This window comes from Propithecus coquereli, unplaced genomic scaffold, assembly GCF_000956105.1.
Source record: "Propithecus coquereli isolate 6110/MARCELLA unplaced genomic scaffold, Pcoq_1.0 Scaffold313, whole genome shotgun sequence".
In the NCBI taxonomy this organism is placed as follows: domain Eukaryota; kingdom Metazoa; phylum Chordata; class Mammalia; order Primates; family Indriidae; genus Propithecus; species Propithecus coquereli.
In genome coordinates, this window is record NW_012148764.1 from 1638344 (window position 1) to 1656394 (window position 18051).

Below are 18051 nucleotides of genomic sequence, written 5' to 3' on the forward strand. Positions count from 1 at the left end.
AGAAATATGTACTTTGAACAAATATCCTACAGTTACTATTTATTATCTTGACATGTTTTTAGTCATAATATTTAAAATTATTTTGAATGGCTTGAATTACATTAAAAAGAAGTCAAGTAATTTTTATTTCAATCAAAAGGCAATATTTTTCCAAGCTAAAAAGTACTGCTCTTGAGTATCCATCAGCCCATTAGTTGAACCAGCATGATCTGGTTCAAGTCACTGGGGTAACATACTATAGAGGCATTTATTTATTCCTTAGAAGCAACTTTGTATAACACAAGCAAAGCTGTGAATGAAAAGGTAAAACCCTAGGCTCAAGGCTGGTGCTATCTCTGCCCCCATTCTGGGTCAGCCAGTCCTGTTCCTTAAGCAACAACAATGAAACTTCCTCCAGCAGGCACTTTGCCCACCTGTCTATAACTAATGATTGTAAGTGTCACCAACACTTCATGTGCCCAAGCCAGGAAAACAGCAAAGCTGGAGCTTCAATTTTGGGGAGGCCACAGAACAATCCTATTAGCAAACATTTTTGTAAAAGGCAGTTTAACAGCACAACTTGGAAAAATGGCAATTATGGCCATAAAACAGACATGAATAAAATGATTTCTTAAAATGTAAGTAGAATCAACCCTATAACAATATTTAACATCAAATTAAATCTAGAAACATGGCAAAATAGGTAACTTCCAACTAATTCATTAGACACGCAGTGTTTAAAAAACATCTGTTAGGAAGCCTCTCTTCCCATTACTCACCCTTAAAAGCTGACGTTTTGTAATTGTGTTGTATACCAGCAATTATATCCTTCCAAAAATCAAATGTTTTTTGACCATTGTTATGCTGAAAAGAAAAATTTCAAATATAATAAATGCAATAATTCTGTTTTTAAACATAGCTAAAAGTGCTAGCAAACAATTACAATACAGACAATCCCCAACTTAAGACGGTTCACTGAAGATTTTTCAACTTTATGACGGTGTGAAAGCGATAGATTCAGTGGAAACCATACTTTGAGTATACATATAACCATTCTGTTTTTCATTTTCAGCACAGGATTCAATAAATTACATGAGATATTCAATACTTTATCATAAAATAGACTTTGTGTTAGATGATTTTGCCCAACTACAGGCTAATGTGTGAGTGTTCTGAGAACATTTATGGAAGGTTAGGCTAACCTATGATGTTTGGTGGGTTAGGTGTATTAAATGCATTTCCAACTTAAAGATTTTTTAACTTACAATGGGTTTATTGGGAGGTAACCCCACCATAAGTAAAGAAGCATCTGTATTACAATATTCTAAGGTAGGAATTTATGTTTTAGAAAACATCATAGATTAATAAAGTTGTCATTTTCCTAAATGTGAATTTAAAAAGAGAAATCTTCCAGAAAATCACTACTATATATACACACAGATATCACTAAATATTAATATAGCTCATATAGACCAAATAAAATAAAAATTTCCGAAGTCTAAAAATTATAGAATATTTTGAATACATAAGTAAACTTACAATGTTGCATAATTTCTGGAATGTCACAATGTGTTACTTAACATACTAGGGCATCAATGGGGCTAAGGAGCCTGAAGTCCTAAAGCCCCAAAAGCTGTCACTTTAGAATTTAGTGTACACTTAACCTGAATTTCAATCTTAAAGAGCAACAAGTCTCTATAGGTGAGATGAATGAGGCTGCAAATATAAATTGCAAATCATTTTTATTAATATTTTTTTAAACCAGAAAGCAAATAAACATTACATTAAAACATAAAACCTTATAACCATTTGTTTCCTTGGACATTAACCAGTGTCCTTCTATCTAAATAAAGACAGACTGCTAGACATTTGTACCTAATTATACAAACTATGAAATATTTAAACACTGATATATTTTGCTTATAGTAACTAAAAATTGAGAAACTGACTCACTCTTGTGTTAATAAAGACTTCTACAAACATACCAAAATTACTGCACCCCAGAAACTTTTCACAAACACATGAATGTAATTCTGATTCAAAAATAAATCATTACCCGTGCTCTACTATAAACATAATAGTGATTTTAAAAGACAGCATATGCAAAAAGGAAAGCGATTGTGACATGTAAACCCATTTATGTTCATAGGTCCTAAGTTTTAAGTATAAACTGATTAACCAGAGATCTATTTAATCTTGGTACACAGTACAAAGGAAAAATCTATATGCATTAAACTATGCTCAAAATAACGAATTTAAAAATTTCATCTCATTTTTTTGTTTTTATATTATTTAAAATGCTTACAGACACATAGAATTTTCTTAATTATGTTTACTCTTTTTAATTCTGCTAGTTAAACTATTTATTTACTCTGCTAAAGAAAATATTTTTTCCAGATTCAAGTTCTGGTATGTATTTTCTTTTTCTAGACTTTTGCACCCCCTGCTGGAAAATAGGCATATTTTCCCTGAGGAAAAAAACGGTCACTACTATTTAATTTTCCAAAAATATTTTGACCAAAGTCACCATGTTTTTCCTTCCCAGTCACCTCTGAAACCACAAAGAAGAAATTAAAATCTCAACTTGAAAGTTATGTATAATTAAGTCCTATGATTTATGACTAAGTACATATCACAGTTTTTAAAAAATGAGTCCCTACTCACCTTTGTTAGTAAGTCCACCACCCTGGCACATAGAAGAGCCCCTGGCAGGTCAAAATAGTTATCATAAAAATAGTACTTTCCTAAAAAAGAACAAAATAGTAATTTTAAACTAACAAAATAATGCCTCATGTACGTGAAACACAGAGAAACATGGCTGAAAAGACACTAGATTTTGGTTTAATTATCTGAAGAAGCCTCCATTTCAATTCAAAATGGCACATCATCTTATAAGGAAGGTTTAAACCTTTGAGCATATTATTATAACGAGAAATTTAGTTAAAATATGATATCTGGAAGCTAAGCATTTTATTAAAAAATATTTGAGTTGTCTTTAAAAAAAATAAAAACTAAAACCAGAATATACCCCACCTATAATATGGAGTATGAAAAAGCCAAAATTTATGTTATCAAAGTCACTGCATTTCAAAACAATCAAATAGCCTAACCCTGGAGTACCATGAAGTGCTCCACACAATAGTGCCTTTTCATAACATGCTGGTTGGCCCCACCTAGAGTACGACATTCAGTTTTTATGCCACTTGAGATAAATTTCAATACAATATGAGAACAATGGGGTGATGAGAGGAATAAAAACCATGCCATGTGAGGACATGGTGTGCTTATCTTAGAAAAACCCAAGAGTACAGGACAGGTACATTCCAGGATCTCACAGAGGAGAAGGATTTGATTTATTCTGTATGATCTTGGGGTAGAATGACCTCAACCAACAGATCAGGAGCCAGTAAAGGAATGTCCCAGCTTCCTGCCCCCTGGATCAACAACTCTGGGAGGTCTCTGTGCTTCTTCACAGAAGTCTCAGTAGAATCCAGCACCCACTGCTCCTTCCTTCCTTCTGTGTTTCTCCCTCTCATTTCCTCACTCCTGTCTACCGGGATCAAAAGTAACCACTCCACTTTTGGGGGAACCCAACTTCACAGAGTTAGACTAACTCTTGGTACAAAGAAGAATCAAACAGAACTGACAAGTTGAGCCAGATTTTAGTTTAATAATAAGAAAGTACTTTTCAAATAGTCACAACTACTCTTGAGCACATTATTATAATTGCCTGATTTGAGTCCTCCTTCCTCTCATTTATAAGCTATGGGTCTGAGGTTAAGGAATAATCTGTCTTGTTCTTTAAGGGTCCACTAGGCACAGTGTCCAGCATATTGTAAGCACGCAAATGTTTGTTGAATGAACGAATGAATTATCCAACAATCAAATGGATTACTTTGGAATGAAGGAGTATCACAAGTAAATCAGGAGAAAACCGTATGCAGAAGCCAGGGGTCTATCTCTCTGAATGTCATTTAGTGCCTCTTGCCTTGTCCTGTCAATTTATTAAAAATGTATAAAAAATAAGTCAAAGTTAATTCATAATATGGCTGTGTCAGTTTGTGTCCTTTTCTCTCAGTTAAAAATATTTTGGTTGACACGGTCTTCCTGTTTTTCATTCTTTCATAGCTTAAATTTTTGGGGGAACATCTCAGACTGTTTTTCATTCCTAAGAATGGTTAGGGTGGCTTTGCCGGTGTGAATAACAAGTGATCTGGAAGAAAAGAGAGATGATATCCAATGTGCATGTCTGCCTACGCTTTGCTATGCTGTAAGACCACACGATACTCTAGGACTCCCAAGACCTAGGACGGTGGGCAAAGCTTCTCAAGGTTCATTAATCTGTGCTTTCTCTTACCTCTTGGCCTAACATCAAAGTGACCTGCCTGAACCTGATAGCCAGCTGTCCTAGGCACTGTTGGAGCAGGAAGCATCTCATCATTGCCAGTGACATACCCTTGCTTTTCTCCTCCCATTCTCCTTTCTTTGTGGGCCTTAAGAGATGAAATTCAATCCAAGAATCAAAACACTGATTATGAGTCATGGTTAGGGTCTAACCTAATAACTCGGGGGGCTTAATGAGAAGGACTCACTGGTTCCTGCCCACAAGGCAAGAGGCTGACATCACTCAACCATCGAACTTTGGCTGAATGTCCACAGTGTGGACACAAGGAGGCTTGTTCAGCCTTGAGCTGTTAACTGGGCCAGGCTGCTCTCAATGCCTCTCCCAACACCCAAACTCTGAGACTGTACCACACGAAAGCGTCAACCTCCACCTCCTCATAGAGCAGACAGCTCATTGTGAATGAAGTGATGAGTGAACTCAGTTCAATAATACAAGCCTCTCAATCAAGACCAAGTCCTTTAAACATTAAACTTTATGCACAGAAAAACTGTTCCCCAAGAACCCACTGCCAACCCACTCCCTTTGTCTTAGTGGAAATGCAACAAAGGCACGTGAATGACTGAGGGGAAGAGAACAATTTATGTTCGCAAAGGTTCTCACTTCTGCAGATAAGTGATATTATCTCCACTTAAAGGTAAGAAAATGGATGCTAAAAGTAGCTTAGTAATTGACCAGAGTCACTTTATCCTGCAAGTAACAGAGCCAATATGATCTAGGACCATCTGGCACCAAGCCCCTTGTGACTTCCACTGTACTGATCTATTTCTGTATAATCCACCATTTGGGGAAAAAAAGCTCAAAAGGACTTGCTCTCTAGAGATCGGCTGGCAAGGAAAAGCAACCTCATGCGCAGGTCAACAAACTGAACAGGGATCATCAAATAAGTTGTCCTTAAAAATTTCTATATCCATCAATGCTTTAAATTTCCTAAATGTATTGGCAGGGAACGTACTTTATGACTCTGTACCTAACTCTGAGGATTAATACACTTAATGTAGGAGAAGGCTACACATAGAGAAGCAATCGGAGTTCCTGAACATAAAGGCCTTAGTTGGTGACATATAACAAAATTTTAAACCTGTGGATCTTTCGAGCAAGTGTACTTCTAGGAATAAATTCCTAGAATAAATTCTGGATATATTTATAAAAGTGCAAAATATACATTTATGAAAACATTGCCTCAGGCTTGTTTGTAAAGATAAAACAGCAGATACAACATAAATGCCCACTGCTATGGGACTAATTAAATAAATCACAATACAAGCCCTGGATAGCAGAGCAGGCCAGCATTTAAAAGAATGAGGTGCACCAGCGTATGTGCAGATGACAGACTCTCCAAGATGTAAATTAAAAAGAGCAAAGTAAATACATGATCCCTTTTGTATAGCTTTAAAAAATAAGCTTTGGGGAAAGGGGATTCTGGGGGACAAGGGTTGGGGACAATTACTCTCCTTCTATTCATTTCTACAAGCAGGACAATTCTAAAAAACAGGAGTGGTCTGTAACATGAATATGGAGACAAACGGGAGGTGAAGAAAGAAAAGTTCTGAGTACGTAACAAACTGATAAAGAACACAGGACAGCTAAGGAATGTGCTATTCCTAAGTGCTAATCTCCACTCCAGAACGAGTACAAGGAGCATCAACAAAACCTTAAATAAAGCAGTGTGAAAATGCTAACAGCATTTTGAACCAGCTGCCAAACAGAAATCAGACACATCTGGAAAAAATACATCCCACTGCTGTAAGGCCAAGGCTGCTCCCTTGTGCCTCTGCCCAGCAGGGGGAAAGGAGGGTCTTCTTTGTGTCTTCACATTGAAGGTTCAGGGTCCAAAACAAAAGGGGAGCTGCCCCACTGGAGCCATACCTGAGCGGCAAGTCATTCCCGTGTCCGATACGAAGTGCTTCCACTCCTCCTTGCCATACGCCTCTGCCAGCGCCTCTGGGGTCATCATCTTGGTGCCGTGGCTTGCCCTAGTTTTGGGAGATGATGCACATTGCTCAGTAATGGTTCCCTTGAATGCCCTTTCCTCTAGCATTGTGACTGTTGATCTCTGCTCCTGCTGGAACTAACAGATTGTTTTTTTCTCTTTTCAATTGGGTGACTTCCCTGTTCAGGATTCATTCTATAAGGCATTTCTATGGACAGTTCTAGCTTTTTTCCCCTTTAATCCAGTAACTAGCAAGTGATTAGAAGATGCTGACTCAGAGGTTCACACTGGATGAGACACCACCATTTCCTAGAGAAGTTGTCATTTTTTTAAAAATTTTATTTCAATAGATTTAGGGGATACAAGTAGCTTTTTGTTACTTGGATGAAATGTATAGTGATGGATCTAGGGGTTTTAGTGTATCCACTACTCAAATAGTGTACATTGTACCCAACAGTTAATTTTTGATCACTTAGCCCCCGTCTCACCCTCCCCTTTTCTGAGTCTCTGAAGGCCATTATACCACTCTGTGTGACCATGTATACCCATCTTTAGCTCCCGCTTATAAGTGAGTATATGCAGTATTTGTTTTTCTGTTCCTGAGATACTTCACTGAGGATGATGGCCTCCAGTTCCATTCAAGTTGTTGCAAAAGACATTGTTTCATTCTTTTTATGGCTGTATTCCATGGTATATATATGTATACCACATTTTCTTTATCCACTCATCAGCTGATGGGCACTTAGGTTGATTCCGTATATTTGCCATTGTGAATTGTGCTGTGATAAACATAAAAGTGCTTGTGTCTTTTTGACATAATGACTTCTTTTCCTTTGGGTAGGTCCCTAGAAGTGGGATTGCTGGAGCAAATGGTAGGTCTTTTAGTTCTCTGAGGAATCTCCACAGTTTTCCATAGAGGTTGTACTAATTACCGCCCCACTGACAGGGAATATAATGCTTGTATAAGCCTTCCTTTTTCACCCCAGCTGTGCTGACATCTATTGTTTTTTTGACTTTTTAATAATGGCCATTCTGATAGGGGTAAGGTAGCATTTCCTTGTGTTTTTAAGTTGCATTTACCCTAATGATTGGTACGTTGAGCATTTTCATGTTTTTTGGCCATTTGTCTATCTTCTTTTAAAAAATATCTGTTCATGTCTTTTGTCCACCTTTTTTTTTCTTTGAGACACAGTCTTGCTCTGTTGCCTGGGCTAGAGTACTGTGGTGTCAGCCTCGGTCACAGCAACCTCAAACTCCTGGGCTCAAGCAATCCTCCTGCCTTAGCCTCCCAAGTAGCTGGGACTACACGCATGCACCACCACACTCGGCTAATTTTTTCTATTTTTAGTAGAGATGGGGTCTTGCTCTTGCTCAGGCTGGTCTTGAACTCCTGAGCTCAAGGGATTCTCTTGCCTTGGCCTCCCAGAGGGTTAGGATTATAGGCGTGAATCACTGCACCTACCCTTTTGCCTACTTTTTGATAGAGTTGTTTTTTTTCTTGCTGATTTGAGTTCCTTGTAGATTCTAGATATTAGTCCTTTGTCAGATGTATAGTTTGCAAACATTTTCTCCCATTCTGTAGGTTACCTATTTGATTATTTATTTTGCTGTGCAGAAACTTTTTAGTTTAAGTAAGTCTCATTTATTATTTTGTTGTATTTGCTTTTGGAGTCTTAATCATAAATTCTTTGCCTAGGCCAATGTCCAGAAGAGTCTTTCTTAAGTTTTCTTCTAGAATTTTTATGGTATCAGGTCTTACGTTTAAGTCTTTAATCCATCTTGAGTTAATATCTGTGTATGGTGAGACAGAGAATCCAGTTTCATTCTTCTGCATGCAGCAATTTTCCTAGCACCATTTACTGAACTGGGCATCCTTTCCCCATTGTATGTTTTCATCTGCTTTGTCAAAGATCAGTTGGTTGTAGGTATATGATTTTATTTTGGGGTTCTCTATTCTGTTTCATTGATCTATGTGTCTACTTTTATACCAGTACCATGCTGCTTTAGTTACAGCCTTGCAGTATAATTTGAAGTCAGGTAATGTGATACCTCCAGATTTGTTCTTTTTGCTTAGGATTGCTTTGGCTATTTGGGCTCCTTTTTGATTCCCTATGAAATTTAGGATTGTTTTACTAATTCTGTGAAAAATGATGCTGGTATTTTGATGTGAATTGCATGAAGTCTGTAAATCACTTTGGGCAGTATGGACATTTTAGCAATATTGATTCTTCCAATCCATGATTATGGGATGTTTTTCCATTTGTTTGTGTCATCTACAATTTCTTTCATTAGTGTTTTGTAGTTCTCCTTGTAGAGATCTTTCAACTCCTTGGTTAAGTATTTTCCCAGGTATTTTTTTTTTTTGGCAGCTATTGTTAATGGTATGGAGTTCTCGACTTGATTCTCAGCTTGACTGTTAATAGCATATAGAAATGCTACTGAATTGTGCACATTTATTTTACTGAGACTTTACTGAATTTATTTATTAATTCTAGGAGTCTTCTGGAGGAGTTTTTAGGGTTTCCTAGATCATTTGTTTAACCATACAGATAAGATTAACATAACTGGAACAAACAGAAAACAAGCACGTGGGGTGGGAAGCTGGTTCTGGGCACATTAGAGAAAGAGCGGCAGGTACCAGAGTTAGAGTGTGAGCTACACCAGGCTCACAGGAGGCGTGAAAGGCACCTGGCACTTGAGAGCAGATGACTATGAGCACACAAAACTGCAAAGACAAAATGAGGAGCCTCCTGTCCACTCAAGGACACAGCATAACTAAAACCACGTGGGGAATCATAAGAGGAATATGTCAAAAAAGAACAACATGATGAAAAATTAGCTATTTTTTTTGTTTGTGTTCAAAATATTGCTTTTGCATCAGTTAGGCCTGGTTAAGAGAATCTTACCCTGTAGAGAAAGAAATACAGCAATCCCTCCTTTTTTGTGGTTTTCCTTTCTGCAGTTTCACTTATCCATGGCCAATCGTGGCCCAAAAATATTAAATGGAAAATTCCAGAAATAAACAATTCATAAGTTTTAAATTGTGCATCACTCTGAGTATTGTTATGATTGTTCTATTTTGTTACTAGTTACTCTTAACCTCTTACTGTACCTAATTTATAAATTACACTTTATCATAGGAATGTATGTATGACAGTTTCAGGCATCCACTGAGGATCCTCACACATATCCCCCTCGGATAAGGGGAGACTACTGTAGTTGACACTTTATACAGTTTATTATGAAAAATTATAATTATAGGGAGTATCACTTTTATTCTCTTGGTATTATGTTGTACCAAAATAATATGAAGGAAAAAAGAAATGAAATAAGAAGAGCAAGTGGAGGGAAAAGCATGAATAGGCTCCTTTTTATAAAGATGTCAACATTTTAGAAAGCTATATTTAAAGATGAAGAAATCCTGAATGGCAAATACAATCAGGCAAGGAATCTACTGAACTGGTTGAAAGAAGGCATCAAGGAGGTAAACTATTAAAATTCAGGAGAAACTGCAGGTTAGCCAGAGCTTGAATGGAGGGTGGAGGGTGGAGGACAGACCTTCAGGGAGGGATGTTGGGAGTGGACAGACAGAACAATGAGAGAAAGAAACAAAATTGTGCAATGCTTTTCATTCTTTTAACCATAGTTGATGACAGCCAAGTACACTGTAAGAATCTGATGGTAGAGTTAAAGGCCACAGTCAAAGCTGCATTGTATGTGTACATATACGTACATACATACTCTATCTCTAGTTGCCGAAGGAAAAAAACATTCAAATAAATTATAAAATAATCAAAAGTGGGACCTGCTCTAGTCAGATGCACCTTAGGGGAAGGTCTGGAGGAGAGTGTGAAGGGGGTTTACTTCGTGTAAAAACAATGAAGTATGAAAAGAGAGAACGTATATAAGAAGCAACCTGTGCTGAGAGTCTTCTCCTTTGACTCTGATTGTGTTTGTATAAATATTTAATAATAAACAGCAGAGCTTCATGGCTATGTTGACTTGCTGATACTATTAGTACTGAGGAAAAAACAGATGCTCACTCCCTGGTACCCTCTGAAAGGCTCAAAGCAGCGATATCAGCTGCTTCTGGATTCCATGTCAAACCCTTCCCAACACTTGGAAGGTTGGGCCCACTCAGAGAGAAAGGAAAGAAAGAAAGTCAGCACTCAGTGTGGGAGAGATTGATGAGGGTTGGAACAGTCCAGAAGGCGCTAAGACACAACATAAGCTCTGCATGATGGGGGAAAATTTGGATTAATGGAAGAAGAATGGGAGGTATGCATAAATGACCAAACCCTACACAATATCCATTCTCTCCTTCCTCCTTAATAAAAAAAACCCTGATTTTATTCTAGGCACCTACATACCCAGCTAACAATATACTTCCCAGGCTCTTTTGCAGTAAGGGGTGGTCAACGAATAGAAGTTATTAACTTTCTGTTGTATTTCCTGCAAATATTTCTAATGAGCTAAACTTAAAGGAACTAGACCTGTAAATCTAATGCTCACAGACTTGTATTTAATAGCTTACACAATTCACACGAAGACATGTAATTAGACAGATAATCTGTCATCTTATTGACTAAGATAATAATCTTATTTAACCCACACCTTAAGGGTCATATGCTACCCAGTAATAAAGTATCCTGGAGGAAGTAAAGTTTTGATTTCACAACTAAATTTTATTACCTGAGCACAGTGCCATTATCTGCAAGTTTAATGAAGTTCCCATCTTCCAGATCCAATGCTAAACCCTTGCAACTAAAATAGAAAAGTTTGATTATTGATCAGTTCATATCTTTAGCCAACCTAAGAAATAATAGTCTAAATTTTTAAAAAGTCACAATGCTAAAAAAGGATTCTCCCACCTAGCTGAATGATATGTTAACCACATAAATAAGAATATCCAAGAATTGTAAAAGTAAATATCTACCACAGAGCAGGCACATATGGAAAATCATTATGTAGGCAAACAAAGGGTAGCCTGCTTAGTTTGTAAAATCTTTAGGCTTTCAAAAAGATGAATCTCAAAAGAGAGAAAAAAAAAACCTGAACATCAAGCCATGCCTCTTTTAAAATGTGCAAATGTTTTCCATTAAATAAGATACACATACACACACTCTCTCGCTTATAGTCTATAAGTTAAGCTTTTAGCCAGAGTCTTTTCTATACTCTTCAGAATTTTCCTCAGTTTAGGTCAGGTTACAAGAACTTGCCCTCTGGGCAAGGCATATTATTGAAAACCACTAAAATAAAGTCAAATACTAAGTTGTAGATTCTCCCCTGAAAAGACTTGTGGGATTTGGGGAGAAAAGTGTGTATAGATTTATTACTATGAATAATAAAAGCAAAGAGGCATAATGGCCACCAAATACTAAGGGAATTTTAAAAAATGACAGGGTACTTTAGAAGCATTATTTACTTGTGCTCACCATATAATTTCCAGAGTCAGTAGGTTCATACAGTAAAATGTTTCTGTTTTTTCCATTTATAAAAGGGATACATCAAAAAAGACTAACCAAGTATTGGAAGAATATATACCAGATGAACATTATGCATGTATTTTTCATGCGTTTTAGGATTATCATTAATTTTAAACTGAACAATTTAATGGCTTAGGATTTTTGTTTGTTTTTGTTGTTTAAATGAAGAAGAAAGACAAAGGAAGCCTTGGGAAGTTGAGAATCCTAAACCAGGAAGGGAGTATACAGTTAGAGTCTTAGACAAGAATGTATATCCAAATTACAGAAAATAAAGTGTCCTAATTCAGACACTTACATAAAACATGATGATTCCTCCTTTTCTCTTACAGTTCTTAATATGAAGAGTACTAAAACAAACTTTTTTCCCTCAAAGATATAAATTGTAGAGACAGTTCTTAACCTCTGAAACTCTTAATTATGACAAAGTTAAATCATACCAAAATATCCTAGTCACATAAACTCTTAGCTTATTTTCACATTAAGCAAGGTCTAAACTTGTTTAAAGTAAGCACATTTTTAATTCACTAAACACAAAACTTTTAATATAGAAGGCATTTTGTCCTTTGACTCAATTTCACATTTCATGTTCTACCTTCATAGAAGAGGAAGCATTAAAATTTTATCAGCAACAATTAAGAAGCACAGAGAATGTGAAGATCATTAAAAAAAAAAAAAAGAACTTACCAGAAATCCCAATCCTCTGGGGTCACACTGAGCAATTCCTTATCATACCCTCTCTCCTTAACTAGGAACTGAGCAAAACTATTATAAATGAGCTGAAAACAAGAGGAAAAAAAAAAGATTAAATATAAAACTCACTACTCATTCTTAATTTCACAGACCTGAAAACCTAATGGAATCACTGGTGGGGCAGGTAGGAGGAGGGAAATATCTGTAATTGTGCAGTTGTGCAGTTTAATCCCCCTTCACAAGAAACTTATGAACCCCTGTGAGCCGCAGGCAGCTGTCCCATCCAAAATTATACAACCAAAGACAATTATTAATCCTACTCCCAAATATTAATGTGCTGCAGATCATAATTTAAGACATGACAAAGCTTTGTAAACTTATTTAACATGTCACTAAGACAATAAACATGTTGACCATTCTATCATTACATCAGTCCTTGGTCCATCCTTGCCGGAAAGGCCCCATCTCAGGGCAGTCTCGAAGTGCAATACACGTGGGGACCAGGCAGGTGATCTAAAGGAGCAACAATCATGAAGCCTCTATCACACATAGAAAGTATCTCTTATTTCTCCACCAAAGCAACAGAGGAAAGAGGACAAAGGAGCCTTTGAAAGCAAGTACAAGGAATGATAGAGGCTCTGCTGATTGTTGACAGATCTATTTCTCGATGACAAAAATTCTAGGTTCTTAAGTGAAATATCAGGCCTTTTCTTTTTTTTAAAGAGGTGGCTCAATTTTAAAAGAACTGTGTAGACTGAACAAAAAGTGGACAGAAGGTAGATGAAGGTCCACATTGGCCCTACCTTACTATACCTCAGAGGAGTGTTCTTAGGCCACTGTCAGACACACTTGAACCTGAGGCAGAGTAGTGGTCTGGGGTAGGTCTGAGCAGTGTCCAAAAGGACACACTGAACAATCTGACTCTTCTTCTGTAGATGTTAACTCGTGACAGGTTTTGATAACGTGGTATGCTACTCGGGGGAAGAGGGCATCATAGAGTGGGGGAAGGTGTCCCTGGGGAAGGGAGGTTGACACTGATACCTAGATGTAGCAGTCAGCTGAGTGAACCGAAGGGGATGGGGGCGGGGGTAGACAACGAAGGTCCAGAAACTGAGGGGCCTGCACACAGCTGGAGTTGGGGGGCTGGGGTCTGAGTGTCAGGAGATGAGTGTGGAGAAGCAAAGGCTCCTTGTCAAATAGAGCTGCTCTTTCATAAAGTTAATTAAAATCACTGTACATGTACTCCCATCCAATGCAATGTGACCCTAATCCGGGTCAACTGTTAATAGGCCCATATTACGACAACACTATATATGAACAGTTCTCAACCCCGGTGGTGGTTCAGAACCACAGATGACACATCTTAAAATCACCTAAAGATTCCAGGCCTACAGGGTAAGGAGGAGCCTGGGTAGGCCACCTGTAGGATTCCTGAAGTCCAAAGAGGACTAAAAGCCACTGACTCACATGTTTTATGGATTTTCATTAAATCATTAAAAAAAAAACCAATAAAAAATTTACTTAGTCACTCTGAGGTACAAAGTACTACAGACAATAAAAAGCATACATCATGATGCTACCTGGAAGAACCAGTGCATGGGGTTAACAGAAGTGCTTACAGCAGTGCCTGGCATACAAGTAAATCCAATTTAAGTATTTGCTATTATTATGACATGTGGTTAAAAAACAAAAACACCACCTAGACTTGTAGCATGTACCTATTTCTGTGGTATAAATACTCCCAACACAGCCTGTTTCATGCTACCATTAGTTCAGCTGCTTACACAATTCCTGCATATTTAAAAATCCGCTTTCACGAGCCCCTAAGAGCCGTCTATCGTATACACAATTAGACTTGCCTCTGGTCAACACACTTTATTCAGTCTCAGACAACTGGAGTTTCTCATCCCTTGGCAACAACATTAGTCTAAGATATGGGTATGTGATTTCAATGGGTCGGACTCCTTCCTGGGAAAAAGGAGCCTTTTGCATCAGGGGCATCCACAGCTGTGTTCCTTAACTCGCAGAGGAAACATTTCTGCAATAGGAGAGGGGGGCCAATGCACAGGGAGAAGCCGAGAAAAGCAGGGAGTTTGTACTTTGAAACCCCTGGCCTAGGCCCAAGTCTTCTTGCAGCTCGTCCTGAAATTCTGTTAAGTGCCCCCTGAAGCTTTCATAGAACAGGGTCCTCCAGGACCTCCTCTCCCAGCCTCAGCTGTACTTGTTTCTTCCCACTCTCACATGACTGATAACAATACACCACAGTGGTTGCAAATTAGTGCTCTGTGGGCCATCTGTAGCCCACAAATTGTTTCGTTCCCACTTAAGGTTGCCAGATAAAATAGAGAATACCTAAGTAAATTTGATTTTCAAATAAACAAATTTTTAGTATATGCATGTCCCATGCAATATCTGGGACCCCACTCTCCCACTCACTCAACATTTAGGTTAGGTTAACTTCCTGGTACCAGGAGAACATAGCCATCATTGTTCATTGTGTTTTCTACAATGCTTTTGCCAGCAGTTCATGGTGTTGCCACTCACCCCTAGGTCCTAGCCCTCGCTGGACTTCCTCTGCCTAAATGCTCCTTTCTCTGCCTAACCTGCCAGCTCCAGGCCTCACCTCGCCTCCGTGCTTCATGGCACCAAGCAGACAGCATGGTGGGGAGGGCAGAAACCCACTGCCAGACTACTGTGCTGGGTGGCCCTGGATCCGATATTTAACCTTCCTGTGCCTCCTCATTCACATCTCCAAATAGTGACTGTGCTGATATTACCTACCTCACAAGGATGTCATAAAGATTTAATCAGTTCACATGAGCAAAATGCTTATTAGAATCGTGGCAGTGTCATTTTCAGTTTTTAATTTGTTCATCCACAATTACTGATTAGGCTCAGTATATTCCCAACACTAAGCTCAGCACACAGACCACACAATCAACTGTCACAGATACCGATGTCAAGGAGCCATCGCTCTAGGCCCCAGGCACAAGTCTGACAAGTAAACAAAAAACGTTAATACCATGTGGTAAGTGCTATGGGAAATTAGTCTTATGGAAAACTGGAGGTGGGATCGGAATGGAGGGGCAAACTCCAAGGGCCCCTGGAAGGTTTCTGAAGGGGAAGGATATTTCAGATGAGACCTGACAGGATGAATTTACTGTGTGGAAGGGAGGAGACCCTTCCCAGGAAGGAGGAGACAAGGTCCAGGAAATACTCTTCACCACAGTGGCCTGAGACTAAGTCTTCGGCATCTTTTGCCTTCAGCTTGAGGCTGCTCGAAGGCCTTCGTGTTGTTTGTCTCAGTATCTCCAACTCTAGCGTGGTGCTCAGTACACTGTGGGACTTAAAAAGATTTTCACACCAAACAGGATCCAAAATTCTCTAGGTAACTGTTTTCAACCTTTAAACATCACTCATATTTCAGCCTTATAATAAAAAGTCCTTGTCTTTGAGGATCTTATATTCTGAAGTGTTATGCTCACACATGGACAAAATTGGCTCTAACATGACAGGAGTTTAAACAATACATCCTCCATAGGAAGGTGACTAGAGAGGAGGGGCACAAAAATGTGAGCCAGAAGGGGATTTGAAAGACATGGAGGGATGGAAAATGTGAATCAATGACCTAGGGGAAGTTGTGGCCAAAGGATCAAAAAGTAAAGGAAAGATTTCTGTATGACTAAGGATAGCAGACCTGTATGTTAGGAAAGCAGAAAAGTATAATAGCAGGAAAAGTACATTTTTTTCTTTTAGCATCTGTTCATAGAAAACACACAAGTACTTCAGGCGGCCACTCTTTTTTGACCTTTGAAGTGTACCTGAACTGACTGGGGCACTGACATCACCATAATGAGGAGCAGCCTGGCTGATGTCTGCACCCTAATCTCAGAGTTCTGCCCATAAACGGTGAGGTTTCGAAATCGTTTGAGAGGTAACCACAAAAGCAAGTGCTTGTATTTGCCAAGTACTACTCTAAGCATTATACATCTATTACCCATTTAATCCTTGTAGCAATCATTTGGGATAAATCCAATTATTAACCTATTTTATAGAGCAAAAACTGAGAAGAAACATAGGTTAGGGCACTGGCCCAAAGTCACAGAGCTAGTAACTGTGGGGCTGCGGTCCTAAGCTAGGCATCTGGCTGAGAAGTCCTCGCTTTGACCACTGTGCTCACAACCAGCTCTTTTTCTGTCTGGATGCTTAGATTTTGGGCTAAAAAAATTCTGTTAACTTTTCACAATTAGTTTCCTTGTGAAACCAAACGTATGGGGGAAGGAGGACAATTAATCTGAGGGGACAGGTCTAGAATCACACATACTCCTATTTCCCCCTACCTCAGTGCACAGTGGGAACCCAAACTTCACAGGCTGTTAGGATTAGAATTTATTTGAAGTGCACGGAGCAGGTAGTAGGTGCACAATAAATGTCTGTTTTCTTCTCTTGCTAAAAGGCAAAATCAGAGCTAAGATTAAATGACTTTTCAACTAGTGTTCCTTCCAGTACCCTACACCATGTCTCCCTGACTGCAGTTTAAACACTGATCGGTGGTTACTTGGTCATGCAAATGAAAAAATGCAGCCATGGAAAATCCAAGTCCCAAATCAGGTGGCTGTACCCCACTCTCAGCTAGTGCCCAGAAAGACCAGCAGAGAAGTTCCAAGGCAGGGGATCTCCAAGAACACCCCCGGTACCCCTCGTCCCGCCCGTCCTCTGCTCTAGAAACGGTTTCCTCCCCAGTCCGATCTTGCTCAACTTGCCCCCTTCGTTCCTTTTCTTCCGTACCCCTCTCTCAACCTCAGTAAAGGCTGGGCTCCATAAGCCGGCCCCCGCGCACCGGCGAGAAGCGGGGGATGCACAATTCCGCCAGCGTCGCGGTGGGAGGCCGAGTTCCGCGGAAAGGCTCGGCGGCTGCAAGTCCCCCGCGGCCCTCGCCGCCGCCCAAGCCAGGAGGAAACTCGAGCCTCTCCGCCATGGAGGCTGCACGCCGTGCGCCCGGGGCAGCCCGCGCCACTCACCGGGGCGCTCTCGGGCAGGTTGTAGCGACACAGAGTGTGGTCCAGGTCGAAGCCCACCACGTCGCAGGCGGCCAGGGAGAAATGCTGAGCCATGGCCGCGCTGGGAGAAACGGGAAGCGCCTCAGCCGGGGAGGGTGCGACGAGCGCGCCGGCAGGACGAAGCAGGACAGGACCCCGCCGGACGCGGCCAACGAGGCGGAGCGACGTGGGGCGGGGCTGCGGGGCCCAGGCACCTGGCGCGGCTGCCTCTTGCGCTTCCCGCGCCCTCGAGCGCCGCCCCTCGCGCTGCCGGCGTCCTGGGCCGCGCCGGATCGGGTCTTCAGCAGTGGGGGCGCCTCACACCCGGACGCCCGCGCCGGTGCTCCTTCCCCGGACCGGGACTCCCGAAGGCCGGAGAGGACCGGGAGCCGTGCTACCGCTGCGCAGCTATGGCCTGTTGGCGCGTAGCCCTTGCCCGGGGTTACCACAAAATTAACTGGAACTCTCCGTGGCCTTCAAAAGCGCCTCAGGAACCAGGAGATCATGAAGTTACACATGACC

General features: G+C 40.0%; 1 protein-coding gene across 1 annotated transcript in view; it reads right to left on the reverse strand.

Annotated features, from left to right (window-relative positions):
• Positions 1 to 17748, reverse strand: part of NT5DC1 (5'-nucleotidase domain containing 1) — a 119215-nt gene extending 101467 nt beyond the window's left edge. Inside the window, exons 1-6 of the mRNA XM_012650147.1 lie at positions 17512 to 17748; positions 12485 to 12576; positions 11007 to 11078; positions 6251 to 6357; positions 2644 to 2723; positions 759 to 843 (exon numbers count right to left, since the gene is read on the reverse strand). Coding sequence (XP_012505601.1) covers positions 759 to 843; positions 2644 to 2723; positions 6251 to 6357; positions 11007 to 11078; positions 12485 to 12576; positions 17512 to 17604 — 529 coding nt within the window. The 5' untranslated portion in view covers positions 17605 to 17748. The remainder of the gene's footprint in view (positions 1 to 758; positions 844 to 2643; positions 2724 to 6250; positions 6358 to 11006; positions 11079 to 12484; positions 12577 to 17511) is intronic.
• Between the last annotated feature and the right edge of the window lie 303 nt (positions 17749 to 18051).